General features: G+C 42.6%; 1 protein-coding gene across 1 annotated transcript in view; it reads right to left on the reverse strand.

The window, feature by feature from the left end:
- Window positions 1–1,776: 1,776 nt before the first annotated feature.
- The window catches only part of LOC147035076 (extracellular calcium-sensing receptor-like), a 30,858-nt gene continuing 9,434 nt past the window's right edge, over window positions 1,777–23,200 (reverse strand). The window contains exons 3-5 of the mRNA XM_085862572.1: window positions 16,944–17,333; window positions 9,243–9,323; window positions 1,777–1,910 (exon numbers count right to left, since the gene is read on the reverse strand). Coding sequence (XP_085718698.1) covers window positions 1,777–1,910; window positions 9,243–9,323; window positions 16,944–17,333 — 605 coding nt within the window. The remainder of the gene's footprint in view (window positions 1,911–9,242; window positions 9,324–16,943; window positions 17,334–23,200) is intronic.

Genomic DNA, 23,200 nt, shown 5'->3' on the forward strand with positions numbered 1-23,200 from the left:
TTACCCTTTGGAACCTTTCAGAATTACACATTAGAACACTTTAAAATTACCCTTTGGAACCGTAAAGGAATACCCTTTACAACCCTTTAGAAATACCCTTCATAATCCTTTAGAAGCCTTTAAAATTGCCTTTTAGAACCCTTTATAATTACCCTTTAAAATGACTCTTTAGAACCCTTTAAAAGTAGTTTAGAACCATTTATATTTACCCTTGAGAACCTTTTAAAATGAACCTTTAGACCCCTTTATAATTATCCTTTAGAGCTCGTTATAATTGCCCTTTATAATAATTTTGAACCTTTTGGAATCATGCTTTAGAATTACCCTTTAGAATTACCATTTTGAATCACCCTTTAAAAATCACCCTTTCTATCCATTTTGAATTACCTTTTGGAATGCTTTAGGCTTAGAATTACCCTTGATAATGCTATATAATTACCCTTTTTAACCATTTGGAAATACCCTTTAGAAATACCCTCTGTCATCCTTTAGAATCACCCTTGATAATCCTTTCGAAGCATTTAGAATTACCCTTCATAATTACCTTTTATAATCCCTTAGAACCATTTAGAATTCTCTTTGGAACTCTTTAAAATGTACCATTCAGAAAAATTTAGAATTACCCTTTGAAACCACTTAGAATTACCCTTAGAACCCTTTAGGATTACCCATTAAAACCCCTTAAAATGTACCCTGTAGAACCACTTATAACTACCATTTATAATTACGCTTTAAAACCCTTTAAAAATTAACCCTTAGAACGATTTAGAATTACCCTTCAAAATTAACCTTTAAAACCCTTTAGAATTAACATTTAAAACCCTTCAAAGTTTACCATTTATATCCCTTTCCCATAAAGTTTACCATAATCACCCTTTGGAGAATTTTGAATTACCCTTTAGAATTAACATTTAGAACACTTTGAGATTTACCCTTCAGAAGCATTCAGAATTACCCTTTAGAATTCCCATTTACAACCCTTCATAATTCAGAATTACCCTTTAGAATCCTTTGGAATTGCCCTTTAAAACTGTTTAAAATTTACCCTGAAATCCAGATGGTCCGGAAACTTGATGCAGATGGGGGAAGAGAGAATGGCAAAGAGAGCAAGTAGGTTGAGGGAGAAAGGTTGGAAGAAAAGAGGGTGACCACAAATGAGATGGGAGGATTGTGTGAGAAGGGATATCCCTAAAGTAGGGGTGGTTGGAGAGTGGCGAGAGCTGGGTAAGGACACTGGGAGATGGAGGATTATCATGGTCAAGACAGGGCAGAAGCATGATGCCATTGGAACTCACCCCATTTTAAAGGGAAGAGAAGAAGAAGAATTACCCTTTATAACCCTTTACAATTACCCTTTCAAACCCTATAAGCCTCGAGCATGTATGAACCTCTCCACAGATAGAAGACATACTTGGCGAACATGATGACCCAGCAAGGACTCAACAATTAGTTTGTTACAACCATCCACAATAATTTAAGAGATAACCGTGATTGAAGAGTTGCGGCCAAAGAGTTCCTCAAGCAAGTGAAACACAAATACGTTTTGGGTCATTTGTAAAAGATTGACTAGAAAACTGGTAACTGTCTCTCTGTCCTCCCTGCACTGCACTCCACAGCTCCCAACTCAAAACATCTTCCTCTGCTAACATTATAAATCTGTGAAGAAAAAAAAATGCCAGATCAAATTTAAACAACCCGATTATTATAACTTGACTTGTGAGAAGAGATAATTTGAAAAGTCAAGGAAAAAAAAAAACAATTTGTGTGAATGGATTTTTATTTCACAAAGATCATGTAAAACTTTGGCAAAAATATGCAGCCGAATATACCATAAGCTGTTATAGTCACAGCAACCACTTTGACAGCAACAGCCATCTTTCCATGAATGCTGTTGTAGGCTGGTACAAAAGCTAAGCAAACCAAGAAACAAAATAAAATGCTGAAAGTTATGAACTTTAGCTCACTGGAATCTGTGAGAAGCTTACGAGCACTCAGAGCCAAGTACAAGCTGAGAAACATCATCAAGCCAAGATAGGACAATGAGCAAGAGAGCCAAATGGTGGATGTCCTTCCACATTCCAGAATGAGAGAACCTGGGCTGGAAATTTCATCCTTAGCAGTTTTTGTGCTTCCAATCAAAACCCAAGCCACACACAACAACATTTGTGGCAATGCACAGATGGAACACACACCCTTTTGCTGAGTAAACCAAGATAGGACAACATAGCTTGATGATGAACCTGCAAAGAGAAATATTTGTTGACTGTTTGAAAGAATTGCACGAAATTACTTTGAATGTCACATGCAACCAGAGTGTGTCTGAAAAGAATGTCTTGTGTTTTGACACCCTGTTCAAATTCTGAAATATTACTGAATGTTTTATCTGTAACTTGTGCATCGTCACCAGAGATACAATAAAAAATAGCGGCAATACCAGGGCACTCACCTAGTAGCGGCTGGATAAGATAGCCAGGGAACCACTGGTAGGCATGGATGACCCACAAAATATGTAACGGAGAACAAAGTAAATACCTATTTTGGGAGGGAAACGGCTGATTTTTTTTTTTAATGCCATGAACAAACTTGGGTACATCACAGTTGATGAAGGCTGTGGTCATGTTTCATCAAAATTGTGTGTGCAGATTCTGAGAAGAAAGCAAACACCTATTTGGGGGAGCAACCACCTCCCCTCATAGACCTCTTTGAACCTCGATTTTTAGTCCCCATTGGACTTAGTCCGAAATGGAGGCTTATGGATTTGGTCTCAAGTTTTGTGTTCGTGCATCCGCAACCATCTCTCGGCCATGTATTGAGTGATTTAATTCGTACTCAGCAGAAAGACAACACATGATGGTATACATATGCACGTGATTTTGTTTTGAGATCATATCCAAGATGGCCAACTGGCAGACATTTTAGTTGTAACCCCCCCTCCCCGGATGTTGAACATGTCCTCAACCAATTCTCGGACATGCATTTACTGATGTTATTTAAACTTGGCACCTGCATAATGAACTAGAACGGGCACTCATAGAGCGCATACCTTCGCCGCCACTACTTTTTTTGTTCTTGGTATGAGTGTGGGGAACTGGTTTCATATGAATGGTCTTATGACACAAACCACATATCTATAATGTCATGACCCCCCCCGAATTTCGGGGCTACGGGCTAAACAACAATCAACTCACGTCGTTTTGGTGAGTCTTCACTCGCAAGCTCGGTGAATACAACGTTTCAACAAGAGAAGGTAATCTCGTTTGATGCTGGTTTCATGCAAATCGAATAAGAATTGACTGAGTTATGCCGAAAACTGAATATTTTTCAAGGGCGTGACCCCCCCCCCGAAATTTTACCCCAACCGGTGACATGTGTTACGACGTCATTGTGTCACAAGATTGGGCATTAAATTCTGAACATTTTGGTGCTGGGTTCATGTAAAGCGGACAAAAATTGAACACGTTATGACAAAAAACGCATATTTTTCAAGGTCGTGACCCCCCCTGACCTTTGACCCCTAACCGGTAACAAGAGTATGGGCGTCATTGTGTCATATTGCATATCGCAAGATGAGGCGTTGAATTCTGAACATTTTGGCGTTAGTTGCATGCAAATTGAATAAAAATTGACCGTGTTATCGTAAAAAAGACGATTTTGACCTTTTCGTGACCTTGACCTTTGACCCGAATGATCCCAAAATCTAATCGAATGCTTCCTGGCTAATAACCAATCATCCCACCAAATTTCATGCAATTCGGTTTAATACTTTTTGAGTTATACGAATCACAAGATTAGAAATAAATAAATAAATAAATAAATAAATACACGCCGACCAAAACATAACCTTTCGCAGAATGCGAAGGTAATGATGGTTTACATATGCACATCATTTGTTTTTGAGATCACATCCAAGATGGCAGACTGGTGGCAATTTTGTTAATTATATGTATCCCCAACCATTTCTCAGACATGCATGGTCTGATTTTTGTTCAACCTTGACACAACCAGACCAGACGATGATATACATGTGCTCCTCATTTTATTTTGTGATCTGATCAAAGATGGCCGACTGGTAACCATTTTAGTTGTACATAAATACGAGCTTGCCCTTTAACTCCATGCAGCAATAATACTAAAGCAAAGGGGGCTATGATATTTTTTGTCTTTTTTACTTGTTTATAATGGTTGAACAAACTTTGGTACATTACAGGTGATGAAGGTTGTGGTGAAGTTTCATCGAAATTGTTTGGGTAGTTTCAGAGAGGAAGTTGCATGTGATTACGGATGCATAGACAGATGGATGGCCGCTGCACCATCCCATAAGCTCCCCGGAACTATGTTCCAGGTGAGCCAACAAGTGTTATCTGTGGTGAATTGAGGTGAATTGAGGGACATGACGCGGGATCACATGTTGTGCGTCTCGCGTATAAGGGGAGGTCTCCGCGGTGCGGGGTGATCGTCCCCGGGGCATTGCCATTTACATCGGCTGTTCACTTGATGCTCGTTAACTGAAGGTGCTCATTGACTGGTGAGAATGGAGATTATATCGAACTCCGTGCTTACGCGGATTTATTCTGCGGTGATTAATTGCACATGTATACGTTACTGCTTATGTACTCCTAGCTGAACCTGTATTCCCCGGTGTGCCCACAGAAGCGGCTCCAATCAAATGGAATAAAGCCTAAACTCTGAAGGTTCTTCTCTCGCTCTCATTTCAATTTATTCCATTTAGTTTTCTCGGTTCTCTCAACCAACGATGGACAAGATCTACAAACCAGAGAGGTTCGACGCAGACCCAAACGCGACTGACGCAGAAATGAAATGGTCGCATTGGTTCTGTTCCTTCTCACACTATCTGACCATCATCGAGGAAGGAGCCGACAAATTTGCCGCTCTCGTGAATCATGTCTCGCCCAGCGTGTACAGGCTCTTCTCGGAGTGCGACACTTACGAAGCAGCGATTGACGTGCTGCAGGCGCTCTACGTGAAGCCCAAGAACGAGGTATACATACGACATCTTCTCAACACACGCAAGCAAGCAGCCGGGGAGACAATCGATCAGTTCCTGCAAGCTCTGAATCAGCTGGGAAAAGACGGCAGCTTCCGGGCCGTAAGCGCCGAGGAACACCGAAAGGAAGCCACACGGGAGGCATTCATCCAAGGACTCAGATCAGCCCACATACGGCAACGCTTACTAGAGAAAGCGCAACCCACTCTTGACAAGGTAGTCGATCAGGCACGAGCGATGGATACGGCTCAGCAGCAATCTGAGTCATTTGGGACACCGATGCTGCTAATGAACGCTGCTACGGTGGGAACTCAAGGAACCCCACTGGCACAGACACAGCCAGACACAGGGGATGGAGAAACACCCGAGGAGCCGGATACACAGGCCACGTCAAACTCCTCAGCAACTGCTCCGGTTGGTAAATGCTTCTTTTGTGGGTACAAAAGGCATCCTCGTCAAAAATGTCCCGCCAGAGATGCCACATGCATGAATTGCGACAAGAAAGGGCATTATGCCAGGGTATGTAAATCTACTCTAAGGAGAAATAAACCCACTTCTGCGGCTCTCTACTCGCAGAATAAATTAACTGCAGCCTCCCCGGGGAATCTATCCAAGGCTATCATCAACGTACGAATTAACGGGCATATGGCTGAGGCACTGATTGATACCGGTAGCTCTGAAAGTTTCGTCAACAGCTCGCTAGTGAAGGGCAGGAAATGGGTAATCCACCCGACTGACAATACGGTATGCATGGCCGCCACCTCACTACAATCCCGCGTACGAGGGTACTGCAATGTTGAATTGGACGTAAAAGGGTACACGCATCGGGATGTAAGGGTACTGGTGCTTCGTGATTTGTGCGCAGACGTAATTCTGGGTCATAATGTCCTCAAGCAGCACACGAGCGTCGAAATACCCTTTGGAGGAAGCAAACCTCGTCTAATTTTAAATGCGTTGACCACCGCGGAGGTGACGTCCCCCCAGCTGTTCGCTAACTTGTCGCCGGTCTGCAAACCGATAGCGATTAAATCGCGGCGATATACCACTGCTGACATGAATTTCATCACTTCAGAAACCAAGCGATTACTGGAAGAAGGAATTATAGAACCGAGCGACTCGCCATGGCGCGCACAGGTGTTAGTAACCAGCAGTCAGAACCATAAGAAACGAATGGTTGTCGATTATTCCCAAACGGTCAATCGCTTCACCCAACTCGACGCCTACCCCCCTGCCGCGCATAGATGAGATGGTCGAACGCGTGGCCAATTATAAGGTATTCAGTACCATCGACTTGCGAAGCGCCTATCATCAAATTCCCATCCGAGAGGAAGACAAACCTTACACTGCATTCCAGGCAGGGAGGCGCCTCTACCAATTCAGGAGAATACCTTTCGGTGTCACGAATGGGGTAGCTTGCTTCCAACGGGTTATGGACGACATCATCTCAGATGAAAACCTCAAAGACACTTTTGTTTACGTGGATAATGTCACAGTGTGCGGTAGGGATCAGAGGGAACATGATAGGAATCTAGACAGATTCTTGAGCATTGCTAGAAAATATAATCTGACTCTCAACTATGAGAAATGCGTATTCTCGGCAAGGTCAATTGACCTTCTCGGCTACACGATAGCCGACGGCACAATTAAGCCTGATCCTGAACGATTGCGCCCGCTCCGTGAGCTTCCACCACCTCAGGACTTGCAGACAATGCGCCGGGTGATCGGGATGTTCGCTTACTATGCGAGATGGATTTCGCAATACTCCGAGAAAATACATCCCCTAGTGCATTGCAAAAACTTTCCACCAGATGCCGCTGTTGTAAGAGCTTTCCACAACCTCAAGGATGATATCAGTAAGTCCGTGGTTTTATCGATCGACAGCTCGGTGCCCTTCGTGGTGGAAACCGACGCTTCAAATCACGCCATAGCTGCTACACTTAATCAGTCTGGGCGGCCGGTCGCGTTCTTTCTCGAGAACTCTCTCTAGAAGCGAGCAGAGACACTCAGCGATAGAGAAGGAAGCGTACGCCATCGTTGAAGCGCTGCGGAAATGGAGACATTATTTACTGGGAAACCACTTCACGCTCGTTACGGACCAACGATCCGTGGCATTCATGTTTGATGGGAAAAATAACGGGAAAATTAAGAATGAAAAAATTATGAGATGGCGGATAGACCTAGCTTGCTACAGTTACGACATTGTTTACCGGCCCGGGAAAGAAAACCCTGCTGCAGATACCTTCTCTCGGGTCTACAGTTCGGCAACAATCAGTCAGGCTTTGCAAGACCTCCATGTGTCTCTGTGCCACCCGGGGTAACCAGGATGGCACATTTCGTGCGCAGACAAAATCTTCCCTATTCTGTTGAAGATATTAAACAAATGAATGCTTCATGCCCTGTTTGTGCTGAACTAAAACCCAGATTCTTTGGCGCGGCATCTGGCAGACTGATCAAGGCCACTTCCCCCTTCGAGAGACTAAACATCGACTTCAAAGGGCCCTGCCGACCGAGACAGACAACAGATACATATTCACTGTTGTTGATGAATATTCAAGGTTCCCTTTCGCATTTCCGTGCTCGGATATGACCTCGGGCACTGTCGTGAGATGTCTCTCTGACCTCTTCGCTATGTTTGGGAGACCTGCATACATACATTCAGACAGAGGGCCGTGTTTCATGTCGGCCGGGCTAAAACAATTCCTACTAGAGCTCGGCATAGCAACTAGTCGAACGACGGGTTACAACCCACAGGGAAACGGGCAGGTGGAAAGGTATAATGGAGTTATTTGGAAAGCCGTAACTCTGGCGCTGAAATCGAGAGGACTGGGCCCCGAGCGGTGGGAGGTTACTCTTCCCGACGCTCTGAATTCCATACGCTCTTTGCTCTGCACGTCCACCAATGCAACTCCTCACGAACGAATGTTTACTCACCAGCGACGTTATGTTGACGGTCAAACGGTGCCCAACTGGCTGACCCATCCCGGTACAGTGTTCATGAAACGCCCGGTACGACAAAGCAAGTATGAACCCCTGGTGGAGGGGCTCGAACTCATTGACACTAATCCAGAGTATGCTCATGTCAGGCTCCCGGATGGCAGGGAGACCACTGTGTCGGTTCGCCATCTGGCTCCCTCAGGTACTCCTCCCGCCGGTACACCACCTTCTGGCACTCCTCCTTCTGACATTTCCCCCCCAGGAACTCCGCCGGGCGACGGGGCTGCCGCGTTCCACCCGAGAGCGATCGAGGAGTCATCCCCGGCACAAGTCGAGGCTCACCAAGAGGATCGGGAGTCTCCCTCAAGTGAAACTGCCGTTTACTCCCGGAGAGGTCGACGAATAAGGCCCCCTCGACGACTCAATCTGTAAAGGGGATTATCGGCATTCTCGCTGCTCATGCTCTCATATGCTCATTATATCATATATCGATGCTCATTTCCATGCTCCTACAACTCAAAATAATCACTGCTTGGCATGTATGCTTCTGTAGACCTATTAGTCCGCATTGCTTGAAATGTATACTCCTATAGTGCTAAAGCAATCATGGTGTGTAAGATGGGCCCCTAGTTACATTTTAAAGGTGGGGAGAATGTGGTGAATTGAGGTGAATTGAGGGACATGACGCGGGATCACATGTTGTGCGTCTCGCGTATAAGGGAAGGTCTCCGCGGTGCGGGGTGATTGTCCCCGGGGCATTGCCATTTACATCGGCTGTTCACTTGATGCTCGTTAACTGAAGGTGCTCATTGACTGGTGAGAATGGAGATTATATCGAACTCCGTGCTTACGCGGATTTATTCTGCGGTGATTAATTGCACATGTATACGTTACTGCTTATGTACTCCTAGCTGAACCTGTATTCCCCGGTGTGCCCACAGAAGCGGCTCCAATCAAATGGAATAAAGCCTAAACTCTGAAGGTTCTTCTCTCGCTCTCATTTCATTATCCAAACAGTACATGGCATGTGTGCAGTGATGGGAACTGAGTACTGCATTGGAACAGGTGGCCCTGAAGGGCAAATCGCTAATTCAAGAGCCAATACTGTTACGGATTTGGAAAACTTGTGCACACAACAGCCAGGTCCTATAGATCAATTATATTGGTAAGTAAGTGTTTCTAGGTAGGGTTCTGTCCTCTGTTTAATGGGTGATTAAGTGTACGTGCGCAATGAAGTTATTTTATAGATAGGATTTTTACCCCAACAACAACACTCTGCTCATGGCATTCTTCGCGTGCTCACCGGCATGCGGCGTATGCATGGGCAGAATTCCTTTGAAATGGATTTCCATTCCAAATATGGTCACAAAGCGTTTCGCTTTGGCTGCATGCCAAATAAGGGTATGCATCATTTTCCGCCCAATGGGCGATGAGCAGACCAGAGCCGGGGCGGTCCTTGGCAAGAAGGCGGAGCCGTGACATGCCGTCCACCCAATGGGAGCAGGCCACGGGGGAGCGGACCATGCCCCGAAGGACGGAAGAAAGGATTGATAATTACTTTCCATCTGGACCAGAGTGCTTCTGTCTGGGTCTGCGGCGGACTGCATCCCGCGCATCGGAGGTGTCTCCTCTGGCGCATTACAGCGAGCGGTCGACCATCTCATCAAGGGAGACCACCTCGTCTCGCCTTCTCTGGGTTCGGCTGCCCTGGTCCGTGCTTTTGGCGACTGGAGCTCCGGTAAGGTGTGGACGTCGAGCCGCGCAAACGCGGCCAGGTAGCCAGCACATTCTCTCCCCTCAGCTCGTCTTCCATCAGAGCTGAAGGGGGCAATAAAAGACCCGACGGGGTCCATTTCTTTGGGTGTGTGTCTGAGTGTGGGCCTGTCTCTAAATATAATTGTTAAGTGCTTTTGTTGTACATTATTTGCATTGCTGAGTCGGATAACTCTGCCCTTATGTGCTCCCCTCGTTCCCCAATTATTGTTGTAAATAAATTCCCCATTTGTTGAATGTACCAGCTCGTCCTTGTCCTTTCTACCATTGGTTTTCCATGGTGCGTAATGGTGATTTGGAAGGCCGATGCTGCCGTAATTGTGCATTCAGACTGATGGACCTCGTAAACATCCGCTCGGGTTACACACGGTTCGAGCACGGTAACGGCTTGTTCCGCTCGAGGCCTGCCGAGGGTGTGGTTCCCCGGTAGTTGGACTGCGTGGGTACTTAGGTATATTCAAGTTGGCAATTAAGGCCTAAGTCACATTTGCCACAGCGGCCGTGGGGTCTCCAAAATCTACGGCCACTAGCAATTATACGGCGGCCGCAGTATTTCCATGGTCACACAATGTAGCAGTCACATATGTTTTTATTTTTCGGGGAGCCGCACGGCGTATTTAGGCCTAAGTCACATTTGCCACGGCGGCCGTGAGGTCTCCAAAATGTACGGCCATGAGCAATTATACGGCGGCCGCAGTATTTCCACGGTCGCACAATGTAGCAGTCACACATGTTTTTATTTTTCAGGGAGCCGCACGGGATATTTATAAATTGTGGAGACCGAAAACGTGGGGGTGCCGTACGGTCTTTGATTTGATGTCGCACGGTGATCTTAGGGCGTTCCTGCGGCGGCCATAGAATTTTCAAGGCAGAAGCAAGGTGCCCACAAGGCGACCACAGGGAGGCCCTAAGGCGAACGTGCGGCCAGACGGACGGTAAAGAATGGGTTAATTTTTTAATTTTTTTTTTCGGCTTGTCGAATTGCTACGGCAAACATAGAAATGAAAAAGTTATAACTCCGCGTTAAAATTCCACGGCGACCTTACGACCTGTAAAATATAGCCAAACAGCGTAGGGCCACCCTGAGGCCACCGCAGAAACTCTGCGGCCGCCGCACGTTTCCGTCAATTCAGAGGGCGTACGGCCGCCGTATCCTCACCGTAGAGCAAATCTGACTTAGGCCTAGGTCTCAGAAATTGTGGAGACTGAAAACGTGGGATTGCCGTACGGTCTTTGATTTGATGTCGCACGGTGACCTTAAGGGGGCCCTGCAGCGGTAATAGAATTTTCAAGGCAGATGCAAGGTAGCCTCAAGTGACCCGCAAGGCGACCACAGGGGGCCCTAAGGCGAACGTGCGGCCAGACGAACGGTAACGAATGGGTATTTTTTTTTTTTACCAGGTTTTTTTTTTTCTTCAGCTTGTCGAATTGCTACGGCGAACGTAGAAATAAAAAAAGTTATAACTCCACGTTATAATTCCACGGCAACCTTACGATCTGTAAAATATAGCCAAACGGCGTAGGGCCACCGCAGAAACCCTACGGCCGCCGCACGTTTCCGTCAATTCAGATGGCGTACGGCCGCCGTATCCTCGCCGTAGAGCAAATGTGACTTCGGCCTAACCCTACTCCATGCGGTCGAATTATTGGCGATTCATAGTCCTGTAAGGGACCAGTACCTTCGGACTTATCCGAGGGTCTTGACCTAAATTCCGGTGTGTTCGGTGGAGCCGACTCTACTGCTCCCCCTAGTGGTCGTGCTCGCCACCAATACCCGGCCCCACAACAATACTTCTCAAAGACCCATAGAAGACCGAGAATACAAGACCCATAGTTTCACTGATGGAAATACCAATCTTTGCCTTGATGACTAATCAATAAGGCAAGAAGAAAAATGATTTCTGGGAGTGCAGGGATAACCAGCGTCGCAAGTTGGTGTTTGCAGTTTTGCCTCGTGTACCCATGTATGCAATAAAAAAAATCAATAAAAAATTCATCACAAACCTTGGGAGTTCTCTGATTCCACCGTAGTTCGATTTATTGAAATCCATTAATCTGCTCTCAAGTTATAACACAACAAACAAACAAACAAACAAACAAACAGATACACAAACATGGCTCCTGTTATAATATAGATTCAGAGAAGATACAATTTTTTTTTCATGCTGAAGGCTATGGTCACAGACTGTGGCATCCTAATTGAGGGAGGGCCTTAAATGAAACAAAAAATAACTGAAGAAATAGAGAATTCAAAGGATTGAAAAATAATCTAAGAGATTTTGAGGAAGTGGAAAACCCACCTTTGGAAAAGGAGGAAGATTGTAAAGATTAGGAAAGACATGCGAAGGTAAATAATGCCAGAGCTTAGCGGTGAAGGGAAAGAAACAAACATATCATAACGGCCCACCCTTGAGTTTCCAATGGCTGCACAATTTTCTTGCGACATCGTGGCTTGCCGAGTATTTCTCTGGTCTAGCTCATGTCAGCGGTATACTAGCAGCCAGTTCTCAGGAGCAGAAACCAAAATAATATCGAAAGAAAAGGGGGAAAGAGCCAACTTATGGCACAATTCAAGCAAGTTGAGTTTTGAGGTCAGATTGGGAGAGTTAATCAGTTGGATTACTTTGGACTCAATTCTATGTTGAGCTGGGACCTCGCTAGATGTGTGAGCAGTACAATATACAAGGACGAATCAATACCTTATATAATCGGAGCAACTGTTCAGACGAGAAGACTGACATCTGAACAGGAGTTCTTCAGAGGCAGACTTAGCTGACTATTTATCATGTGAAGTTTCCAAGATATATTTGGTTTGGTGATATCAAGAATGTTTACTGCATTGAGTGAGCCTTCAAAGGAGATGGGAAAGTTGAGAAGAATTTTTTTAGATGTAGAAATGGAAAGAAATTGAATTTTAGAAGCAGGAAATTAAACGTAATTAAATTTGTCCCAATGACAAATCCTGTCCAAATCTGAACTTATAGAAGTAGTTGTGAAAAATTGAGATGTAGATGGATCAAGAGAAGACGGAATAGATGTGAAAACATAGAGGAATGTAATATTGAGTTGCCATCATACAAATGCATTTGGTTATTTGCAGAAGAAAAAAGATCATTGATAAAGAGAAAGACAGATGGTAGACAGCAGACCTCCACCATACAACACCTGATCTACAAGAACATATCAGGCCAAATACATTTTTGAAATACAGTATCATGCTATGTATAATTTCTGACCCAATCTTTCAATGGTAAAGAAGCACTTAAAAAAAACAAAATGTTCGTATCCGGATTCGGATCTTCACCAAAATCGAATCAACTCATCCTTGTCACAAACCCAACCTGTCCACTAAGCTTCATCCAAATCCGTCCAAAACTTTTTTAGATATCGTGCTATATATTGGTTTAGCCAAAACTCTCAATGGTGAAGAATCACTAAAAAATTATCGGATCTGGATCCAGATCCGGATCTTCATCAAAATTGAAACAATTCTTCCTTGTGACACATCCAACGAGTCTACCAAGTTTCATCCGAATCCGTCCCTAACTTTTTGAGGTATCGTGCTCTATATCATTTTTAGCCCCATCTCTCAATGGTGAAGAATCACATAAAAATTCTAGGATCTGGATCCAGATCTGTATCAACACAAAAATCGAATCAGTTTGTACTTGTCACACACCCAACCTGCCCATCAAATTTCATCCAAATCCATCCACAACCTTTTGAGATATTCTGAACACAAACAGACAAATAAACAAAAAAGTTGTCATGCATTGTATGACACTTGTGAAATCCATAAAACCAATTTGACCTCAAAAAATAATTGTTACTTGAATTCAATGACAAGATACACAATTCCTCCTCAACCGGGCGTCGTGGCGTGCGCCTGTAATCCGGCTACTCGGAGGCTTGGGTTGGAGGATCGCTTGAGGACGGGAGCTCTGTGCTGGGCCGCACGATGAGAGTGTGTAGGGCAGCCCGGAATCATGGCGAAACCCAATCCTTATCCCTGTGTCGTAAGAGGCGACCAGGGTTGCATCAGGAAGGGCATCCGGCGTAAAACCTGTGCCAAATCAGAATGCGGATCATAACGGATGATCCGCTTAGGTGACCCCTAACGGGAGCAGCCGAAAGACGAACAACAACATACACAATTCCTCCTCAAATTTCAAGTCAAATGGATGAAAATTGACAATTTCAGAAATGACTACGTTGATTTTTGGCTGATTTTGACCTTTTGGCTAATGTTGACCTCAAAAATACTTCGTTGAATTCAGTAACCTGACAAGCAAATCCTCTTCAAATTTCAAGTCAATGGGATGAAAATTGGGGATTTTAGAAATTTCAGCTTAGTTGTTGACCTTTGGTCCATGTTGACCTTTTGGTTTATGTTGACCTCCAAAACTAGTTGGCTGGTTGAATTCAGTGACCTGGAACATAAATCCTCTTCAAATTTCAAGTCAAACGGATGAAAATTGAGGATTTTAGAAATGTCACCTAAGTTGTTGACCTTTGCTGTATGTTGGCTTATTTGCTGATGTTGACCTCAAAAATAATTGGTGGTTGAATTCAATGAGCTGATGTGAAAATCCTGTTCAAATTTATTGTCAATCAGATGAAAATTGAGGATTATAAAAATTTGAAAAATTTATTGACCTTTGGCCGACGTTGACCTTTTGACCTCAAAAACAATAGGCTTCTTGTTTATCAAAAACTTTACCATGTGGTGAAGTTTCATGAAGATCGGTTTTAAATTTTGATCTATAGGTGATAAACATAGAAAAAACAGACAAGGAAACAAGAAAAATACGCTATGCAGAGCACGATAATTGCAAAATCCACCCCCTTCTCAAAAGGTTGCCATGGTTACATCAAATTGTCCATTTTATTGAGATTAAAATTGACAATCTTAATCAAAGCTCAGGCCAATTGGATGAAAATTGCTTATTTTTCAGATTGAAATTTAAGATTTTAGAAGGTTGACCTTGAGTTGACCTTTGACCTTTTCCCTGAAAAATAGTTGGTTTCCAAATTCAGTGATGCTCTATGCAATGGCTGTTTAATTTTCAGGTTAATTGGATGAAAATTGATTATTTTTCAGATTGAAATTGATGATTTTAGAAGTTTGACCTTAAGTTGACCTTTGACCTCATAAAATACTTGCTTTCCCAATTCAGTGATGGACTGTGCAAATCTTGTTCAACTTTCAAGTTAATAGAATGTAAATTGATGATTTTTCAGTTGAAAATTGATTTTAGAAGTTTGACCTTTCGATCTCAAAAATAGATGGCTTCCCGATTCAGTAATGCACAACGCAATTGCAGGTTAATTTTCAAGTCAATCAGATGAAAAATTACGATTTTAGAAATTCGACCTGAAGATGACCTTTGACCTAAAAATCAATTGGCTTCTCAGTCAAGACTACCTCTACAACTTGATGAAGTTTCGTGAAGATTGGTTTAAAATTGTGACCTGTAGGCAATTGTCAAACAAACAAACAGACAGATAGACAGATAGAATAACAAAATCGACTGACCAATATTATTGAAAAATCTTCCGATTTTGCAAGTAACAAACAGACAGACAGAGGTGAAAACACAATCTCCTTTCACCTTCGGTGGCAGAGGTAAAAATAAGGAAAAGTTTCAGAGATGAGACTGAATCCTGTGAGACATTGCTGTTGGTAGGAAAGGAGGGAGAGGTTGAACCATCAACCATTAGTCCATTATGAAAATAGAACGGCTTGCTGCTATGAGAGAACAGAGTGAAGGAGGAAAGCAGAAAGGGGGCAGCTTGGATATCAGACCCCAATGACAAACTCTCTCAAAAGATTTTGAGATATCAAGAGCAACACCAAAGGATTCCCCAAAGTCTCTCAGAGAAGAAGACCAGACATTTGTAATATGAGAAAGGATATCACCGGTAGATCTCGTCCGATTCCCCAAATGATGGCCACAGAGAAGGCTGTGAGATTCAAGAAGCTTGAGGAAATAAGAATTGAGAAGACATTCAAAAACCTTGGAAATAGTACAAGTTAGAGCAAAAGGATGGCAGTTGGAAGGATTTAAACAATCACCCTTCTTTAGAAGATGTTGTATAAATGCATGTTTCCAAGAAGGAGGAAAAGTTTTGGTTTTAAAACAGAAGAAAAACGAGAGGGGGAGCACTCGGTAGAGTGCAAAACCTCCGCCGCCAATACTGCTGGGTCACTTAAGTGAACCTGATAACCCATTCATTGTAGATCAAAACGGATCAGAATCTACTGAACCATGATTGAATAAACTAAACTAGATCGACGCGCATGTAGAAATGCCCCCCCCCCAAAAAAAAAATCGAAATTTTTTTGAAAAAAAAGGTGCAAAATTTCTTTTTTTCTCTCACAATTTTTTTTGGGGGGGTTGGAAATCACTTAAAACATGTAGAAATGCAAAAAAAAAAAAAATTCAAATATTTTTCAAATAAAATTGAAATTTTTTTGAAAAAAAGTTGCAATTTTTTTTTTTTCTCCAACAAATTTTTTTTTTTTTTTGGTTGGAAATCACTTAAAACATGTAGAAATGCAAAAACAAAAATTCAAATATTTTTTCAAAATGGCTGCCATAGGGGCCATATTGGACTTTGGACCAAGTCCAAAATCTAATGGCATGATCCTTGGACCATACCTAATCCCCCCCCCCCCCAACAAGTTTCGTCGAAATACGTCCAGGAGTTTTTCCGTAATACTGTTCACAAAGAAACAAACACAAACAGACAGGGGTGAAAACAGTAACCTCTGTCCATCTTCGATGGCGGAGGTTAATAAAGGAGCCAGCATAGGTGCAAGTTCTGAAGCACTCGCCTTCAAGATACGAGGAGGAATGCCATTTCGTCATTACACCTTGCTTGCATCAACAGAGAGAAGTACTTTTTTGACAGTATGAAATGAGATTATCGGAAGAGATAGGATTGGTAAGGGGTACATCAGGGGTGTTAGAATGGTAGTCTTCCAATATAAAATTAGAGGAGAAAAGAGAAACGAAAAGAGTTGCTTTGTCAGTCAAAGAGACAGCCATCGTGTCATCGGAATGGAAAAGCAAAGATACTGAATCCAACAAATTAATACAGCGAATATCAACTTACACACAGTGTCTGGGTAAGTGGTTCAGTCTTCTTCTTACTCGATCACCACGAAATGTAGCACAATAAGAAAGTACAAATTCACTGACTTTAGCAAATACAGAAATAATCTTACGTTTTGAATTATTTACAAGGTGAAGTGTCATGTTCATTACACAGATAATGGCCAGTGTGAGGCAGGCACAAGTTGTAGCTTCATTGAACTTGCAAGAAACTTCACTGGGCTGGCCCATGAAGGACAAGCTGCTTAGAAAACAAGTAGATATTGCTAATAACAGTGGTATCCAAACAGTCAAATCTGTATCTTTCATGATGTGCAGGTTACGATTCAGAAACATTTGAAATCCAATTGCCATTGTTAGTACATTTCCCAGCAAAGCAAAAGTCAGAAGTGCAAGAGCCAAGGGGTCAGAGAAGGCCAAAAAAACCTCTGGCATTGGGACACAACCATCATGCATCTCTGTAGACCAATAGTACTGCACACACTTGTGGCATTCAGTGGAATCTGCAGTGTAGCGGTAAATTATACTTTGACATTCAACCACAGAAATGCTTACAACCTTTTAAGAAACAAAAGTCCAGGTAACATTTGAACAACTCATTTATTATATCTTGTCCTGTGGATGAGTGAACTTGAAATGGCAAATAAACACGTTTTGGAAATGCATTTTACAAAATATTTTTATGTGGTGTCGCTCCACTTTATGGAGTGTCGTAACTACCCTAAAATATCACGAAAAAATAGCTCCATAAAATATCACTTTAAATTCCTGTTGGTAATCACATAAATTATTAATTCTCAACTTTATCGAGACCAACAACTTACATAAAGATTCATTCTCTATGTCTTCTTGGCTTCCCCATAATGTGTGGCCTGTTCTGGAAAGACTAACTCCAGATCGGCAAAAATGGATGCTGCCATCGTGTAACCGGAAGAGGTGGGGAACTATCCTGCTCAAGTTGGAGTCATCTGGTAAGTGATACAATGCAACTTCCAGTGATTATTACATGTTAGTAATCCATATCACGAAATCTCATGAGATTTCAGAGGATGTTCAGTTCATCACAAAACGTTCGACAAAAAAACAACACATGCCGAGATGAGGAGCTGGTGGCCTAATGGAGTTCAACCAAGTGCATAGAATGACGACTGCGGGATTTCCCAATTATATGAAAAGCTTACCAGCCTAATGAAGCCAATTTGTACACAAACATTTAGACAACAAGATATAAAAGATGTCTCTAACTCACCTTGTAAAATATTTCCAAGAACAGGTGCAAATAGAAGATGCTACACATAAAATATAAAGAGCAACAAATACAGCCCCAATGAATGCAAAGCAGACAAAGAACAAGTATAAAATGAAATATCAACAAACATACACTGACAATGGGGAAACAACAGAAGAGCAGGAAGCTTCAAAGAAAGCTGGACAGATTGGGGATCGACAATAAAAAGCTCATTGGAGTGCGAAGAAGAGATCAGCAAAAGTGGAATGGAGAACAAGTCATATTAAATGCCCAAGACCAATGACACTATAGCAAAGGCTTCAAGAAGATGTCGGGATGAAGTCCATCAGACAAGTCGTCGACCGAGAATTAACAGGGTCCAACTACTCTTTTTTAAAGTTTGAGAAAAATGAAATCAAAAATTCAAAGTGGAATTGCCGCTATCTCATAACATTTTATTTTCATATCATGTGCTACATAACAGGTACATATAAAGGTTACATAAAATAATCTTACTTAGTTTCCTCTGTTGCCCTTCTACATGGACTTCTTCTAAATTTGAATGAAATGTCAGATAGACCCTGTTAATTCTCGGTCGACTAAGTGTAGGTTCTGTTAGGTAGAAACAGAGAAACAGAATGCACCAATCATCTTCCCTCAGGATGTAAAAAACGAAAACACGATGTCAAAACAGCTGTAGACGTAAAGGAGCAACAATTTAATCAGAGTAATCCACTGGCACATCATCAATACCTTTAACACCTGTCTCGGAAAAATCATGGAAGCACAACCCAAAAGCAATCATTGAAAATGAAGATATAGTGTTAACGTACATCCTGACCATCACATCAAGCGTAAACATAGACAAGTCTGGAGACAGCGATGGTTCACGAGCAATGTACACAGTTCGCCTTTTTTATATTTTTGGGACGCCACAGACAAACTGGTGGGAAACGGGAAAAACGTAAATGATGAAAGTTGTAGTACTCCAAGATCACGACTTGAATACCAACTTTCATTCAAAACAGTTGAAAACCCTAGGAGCTCGATGCCCAATTCATTGATTTTTTTTTGACATTTTCTAGGTTCGTGAACTTGTGACCTTGACCTTGGGATGAAAATGAAAAAAAAAAAAATCGAGCTCCGTGGGGCTATGCAGGTGCCATTGGGCTAACCAAATACCGAAACCCCTGCCAGATTCGACAAACCTCCTTGGAGAAGAAGTAACTTGAAATTGGCTACCCCCTAAAAACACGTTTTTGGGGCGTGGCTCTGCCATAATGGGCGCAGCATGCCCATTCTCAGGAAAACAACTAGATCATGATATAAACCCCCCACCCAAATTTTATCAGGATCGGATCAAAACCCACGGAGCTATGCTCTGGACAGACAGACAGAAAAGCCGGTAGGCGGACATGGGTAGTCGCCTACCCAATAGAACCTGACACGATGGGCACGTTCGATGGGGAATGACCTGAGGATTAAGCACAAGAAAATTCATGATTCTAGCTTCAAGGGTTAATGTTGCAGATTGTTTTTTCGTTAAAATACCCCCCACATTGAGGTTTTTCGGCCGTTGCTAGGCAACGGAGGGGTCCATAGCAACAGTTCTTTCTCACACATAACTAGGACATACCATGAACCTACCATACCAGTTTCATGTATATCTGACCCATAGTCTCTGAGATATAACAAACTTTGTTGTTTTTTTTTGTTTTCGACCAGGGTTCATTCAAAATCTATCTTCTCCGACAGTTTTCATAGGATCCGGCTGGAAATTTTGACAATATGGCTGAATGTACTGCCCAGAGTCGCTCATGGCCCGATTTTTGATTTTCAAAAAAAGAATTTTTTTATGATTTTTCAAAAATTTCAACGCAGTCCATAGCAACGGTTCTCAACGCAACGGTGGTGTCCATAGCAACGGTTCTCATTTGCACACAACTAGGTCATGGTATGAACCTACCAACCAAGTTTCATCGAAATCGCCATTGTATTAACGGAGCACTGTATCGAACAGAGGGACAGACAGACAGACAGACAGACAAACATATCGACGGGAAAAACTGATAATAAGGGTAGAACAAATTTCAAAAAAAAAACATTTTTTTTTTTTTTCCGACTGGATCGACTACCCAACAGACAGACAGACACACACCCATGACGAATATCGTGGTCACTTACTGACTCGTGAGCCAAAAACAAAGTAGTGCGACCAGATATAGTACTAATGGAGGTGTCAGTACCCACCGACTGGTTTAAGTAATACGGAAATCAGGAAAATAACCAACTACCAGGATTTGAAAAGTGAAGTCAAAAGAACCTGGAAGATGAAGCATGCTGACATTGTACCAGCGATAGTTGGAGCAATGGGAGTAATATAGAAGAACCTCACTGAGATCTTTAGCTATACCAGGGAAAACTACAAGAAACAAACTACAATTGAAGGCTTTCTGGGGTTCAGTGACGATCATGAAAAAAGAAACCTCAGAATAAAGATTTACTAGCGATACCCGTGCACATGCACGGGATAGCAGTATAACATAGTTGGTAGCAGACGACAGACCGCACATGGGAATGACAAAAATACGCATTGTGCAAAATCCAAGTGGTACTATGGAATGCCAAGACTTCCCAAACATTGTCAGCATGTCCGCTAAGTGCCACAGCAATTTCATCGGGATCGTGTGACGGCGAGCCGAGTTTTTAGTGTGCAAGCTTGGTATTATAACAGAGATAAACAACAAAACATCACAATTTGGTTGTTGAAATGTGATCCTTCACCGCAATGGAGCTGGATACTTTCAGTCTTGGAGCACACTATTCCACCTTCTGAAACCTGAAAAAGGGGAATAAAAACGATATAACAAAGAAGTGATTTGTATTTCATAGTATTTGCTTTCATAACTTTGTTTCAGGAGTGGTGCAGTCATTATTGCTAAATTCGCAATTGCATCAGTAGCAATTTAGTGGGTAAATGTAGTGATGGAGATGCACTTGTTCTTAGGGCTACCTCAGATGTGGTGACCAAAACGGAACACAATATTCTCAATGAGGCCTCCCAAAATTTCTGTACAGTGTTAGCTATACCTACAGCTCCCGGCACTGTGGTTTCTGCTTACTCCACTCCCTGCATCTGCCAATCTTTTGTCCAATCTATTAAGGTATTGAGCCTTTTCTGAATCTGATCACCACCTTCTCTGCTGTCTAGTTCCGGGCCTTATGGCCAAAAAATGGGTCCAAGTCTGCCTCTATCTTGGTCTTCAACTCTGCTGTTGGTGTTTCCCCCCATTCTACTATTACTTTTGTCCTGTTGCATCCTAATCCATTCAGTGTACTAGAACTAGCTCTTCCATGAGCCTCGACAATGTATACAATTTTGTTTTGTTTTTCATCGGAGTTGGCAGTCTTGATTGACATTTGCGTGTTCCACAAGCCCGACTTGCAAAGCGGATTACAAGGCAACAGATAATCCCAGAGTGTTGGAGTCTTTACAGGGTGTGGAAAGCAATGCATTCAAACACAAAAATATTAAAAAAAAATCATGGCAGTCATATATGATATCAGATAAGGGGATGAAGGCCAATTGAATAGTGTTTTTCAGGAGTAAATGATCAACATTCTTCTTACGGGGGGGGGGGGGGTGAGGGTGGTGATTGATAAGAATTAATCGAGTAAAACACACTTGTCTTATTGCTTACACCTCAACGTTCATCCCCTAAATGTTTCATCAAATCCAGTGAAGGTGATCCTAGTGAAAGATACATTCTTGATACCCATGCACCTTGGTGGTGATGAGGAGTTGTCTACCAGAAGTTCCAACAAGCTTGAATGGGCAGACAGAATGTCATTGGTTTTCGTACACAATATCATGCATTGGAGATGGGGAAACTGACAATAATACTCCACTTACAATCTTCAATCCTCTGTCTCCGAATATGCCTACTCTTCATCCGACTTATTCTTGCAGGTCAATTTGTCACATTTGTAGGCGTCAGAACATGGCACATGATGTTTTTCTGCGTTTACAGAAATTGGTGCCACATTGGGATGATTTACATCCACAAGTAATTTGCAGAGAGGAGTTGATAGCACTCCAATCACACATATTTGGTTTTTAAGCACCGTCTTTCAACATCCATCCATGCACAGCAGGTGATAGAATGTTCATCTGAGATTGGAAGGCATTTTACCATGTGTTCACTTGAAATGCTGCTCGTTTGATATGGTATTGAAGAGTATTATTGCTGGGTGGCAGTTGCGCATTCAATGCATTATCCACTGCCAAGATATGATATTAAAAGCTGATTTCACATCTTGGAAGTCACCATTGAGACCAACGTTGAACTTCTCACAGCTGAGGCAAACATCTTCCGTCGTTTGAAATCAGAAGGGATCGCCCAACAAACTAATGCACACAGTGTTTTGGGCTGGCCGATTGATAGATTTCTCTTTTGTCATCCTAGTTAGGCTGCTCACAGTGTCACATCCCGTCATTGCATGCGTAAATTTATGGGAAAAACGTAAATGATGAAAGTTGTAGTACTCCAAGGTATTGAGCCCAAGGTATTTATGGGAAAAACGTAAATGATGAAACTCCAAGGTATTGAGCCCCAAACACGTGTTTTTTATTAGATATATTTTGGACTTTCCTTTGTTTAACAACATCAGAATAATTTGATCTCCCTCCACAATGTACCTCACATCGGATGGCAGGATGGCCTAGAGGTATGCACAAGAGCCTGTAATCTGTTTCAGTTTGAATCCCAACCCAGTTTTAATCTGTCATCCAGGTTTTTCACAGGCAGGGTGATTCATCAATGTGTGCCGTTCCTCAGATGGACGTTAAACTGGGTGTCTCCTCTGCCTGCATTTGATGGTGGATGTAAAAGGTCACGAGTGCCCTTCATGAAGAGGAGGTGAGCTATCACCAGAACCCTGAAAGAACGACAAATTCCTGCCCTAACCTACAGAGGGGCATTGAATTAGCTTCATGGCACAGCCATACCATCAGCCAATGATGCCACCTTTAAGCCTTGTGCTGCATATAAAATTAGATTGGTCCATCACCTGATAAGTAGAAATTACCAATACATCTGTGTCAACGCAATCTGATGATGAAATTTTTGTTGTTTGAAGTAA

The sequence above is a fragment of the Eptatretus burgeri genome, chromosome 1 (assembly GCF_056783735.1).
Source record: "Eptatretus burgeri isolate ZD-2024b chromosome 1, Ebu_testis_v1, whole genome shotgun sequence".
NCBI lineage: Eukaryota > Metazoa > Chordata > Myxini > Myxiniformes > Myxinidae > Eptatretus > Eptatretus burgeri.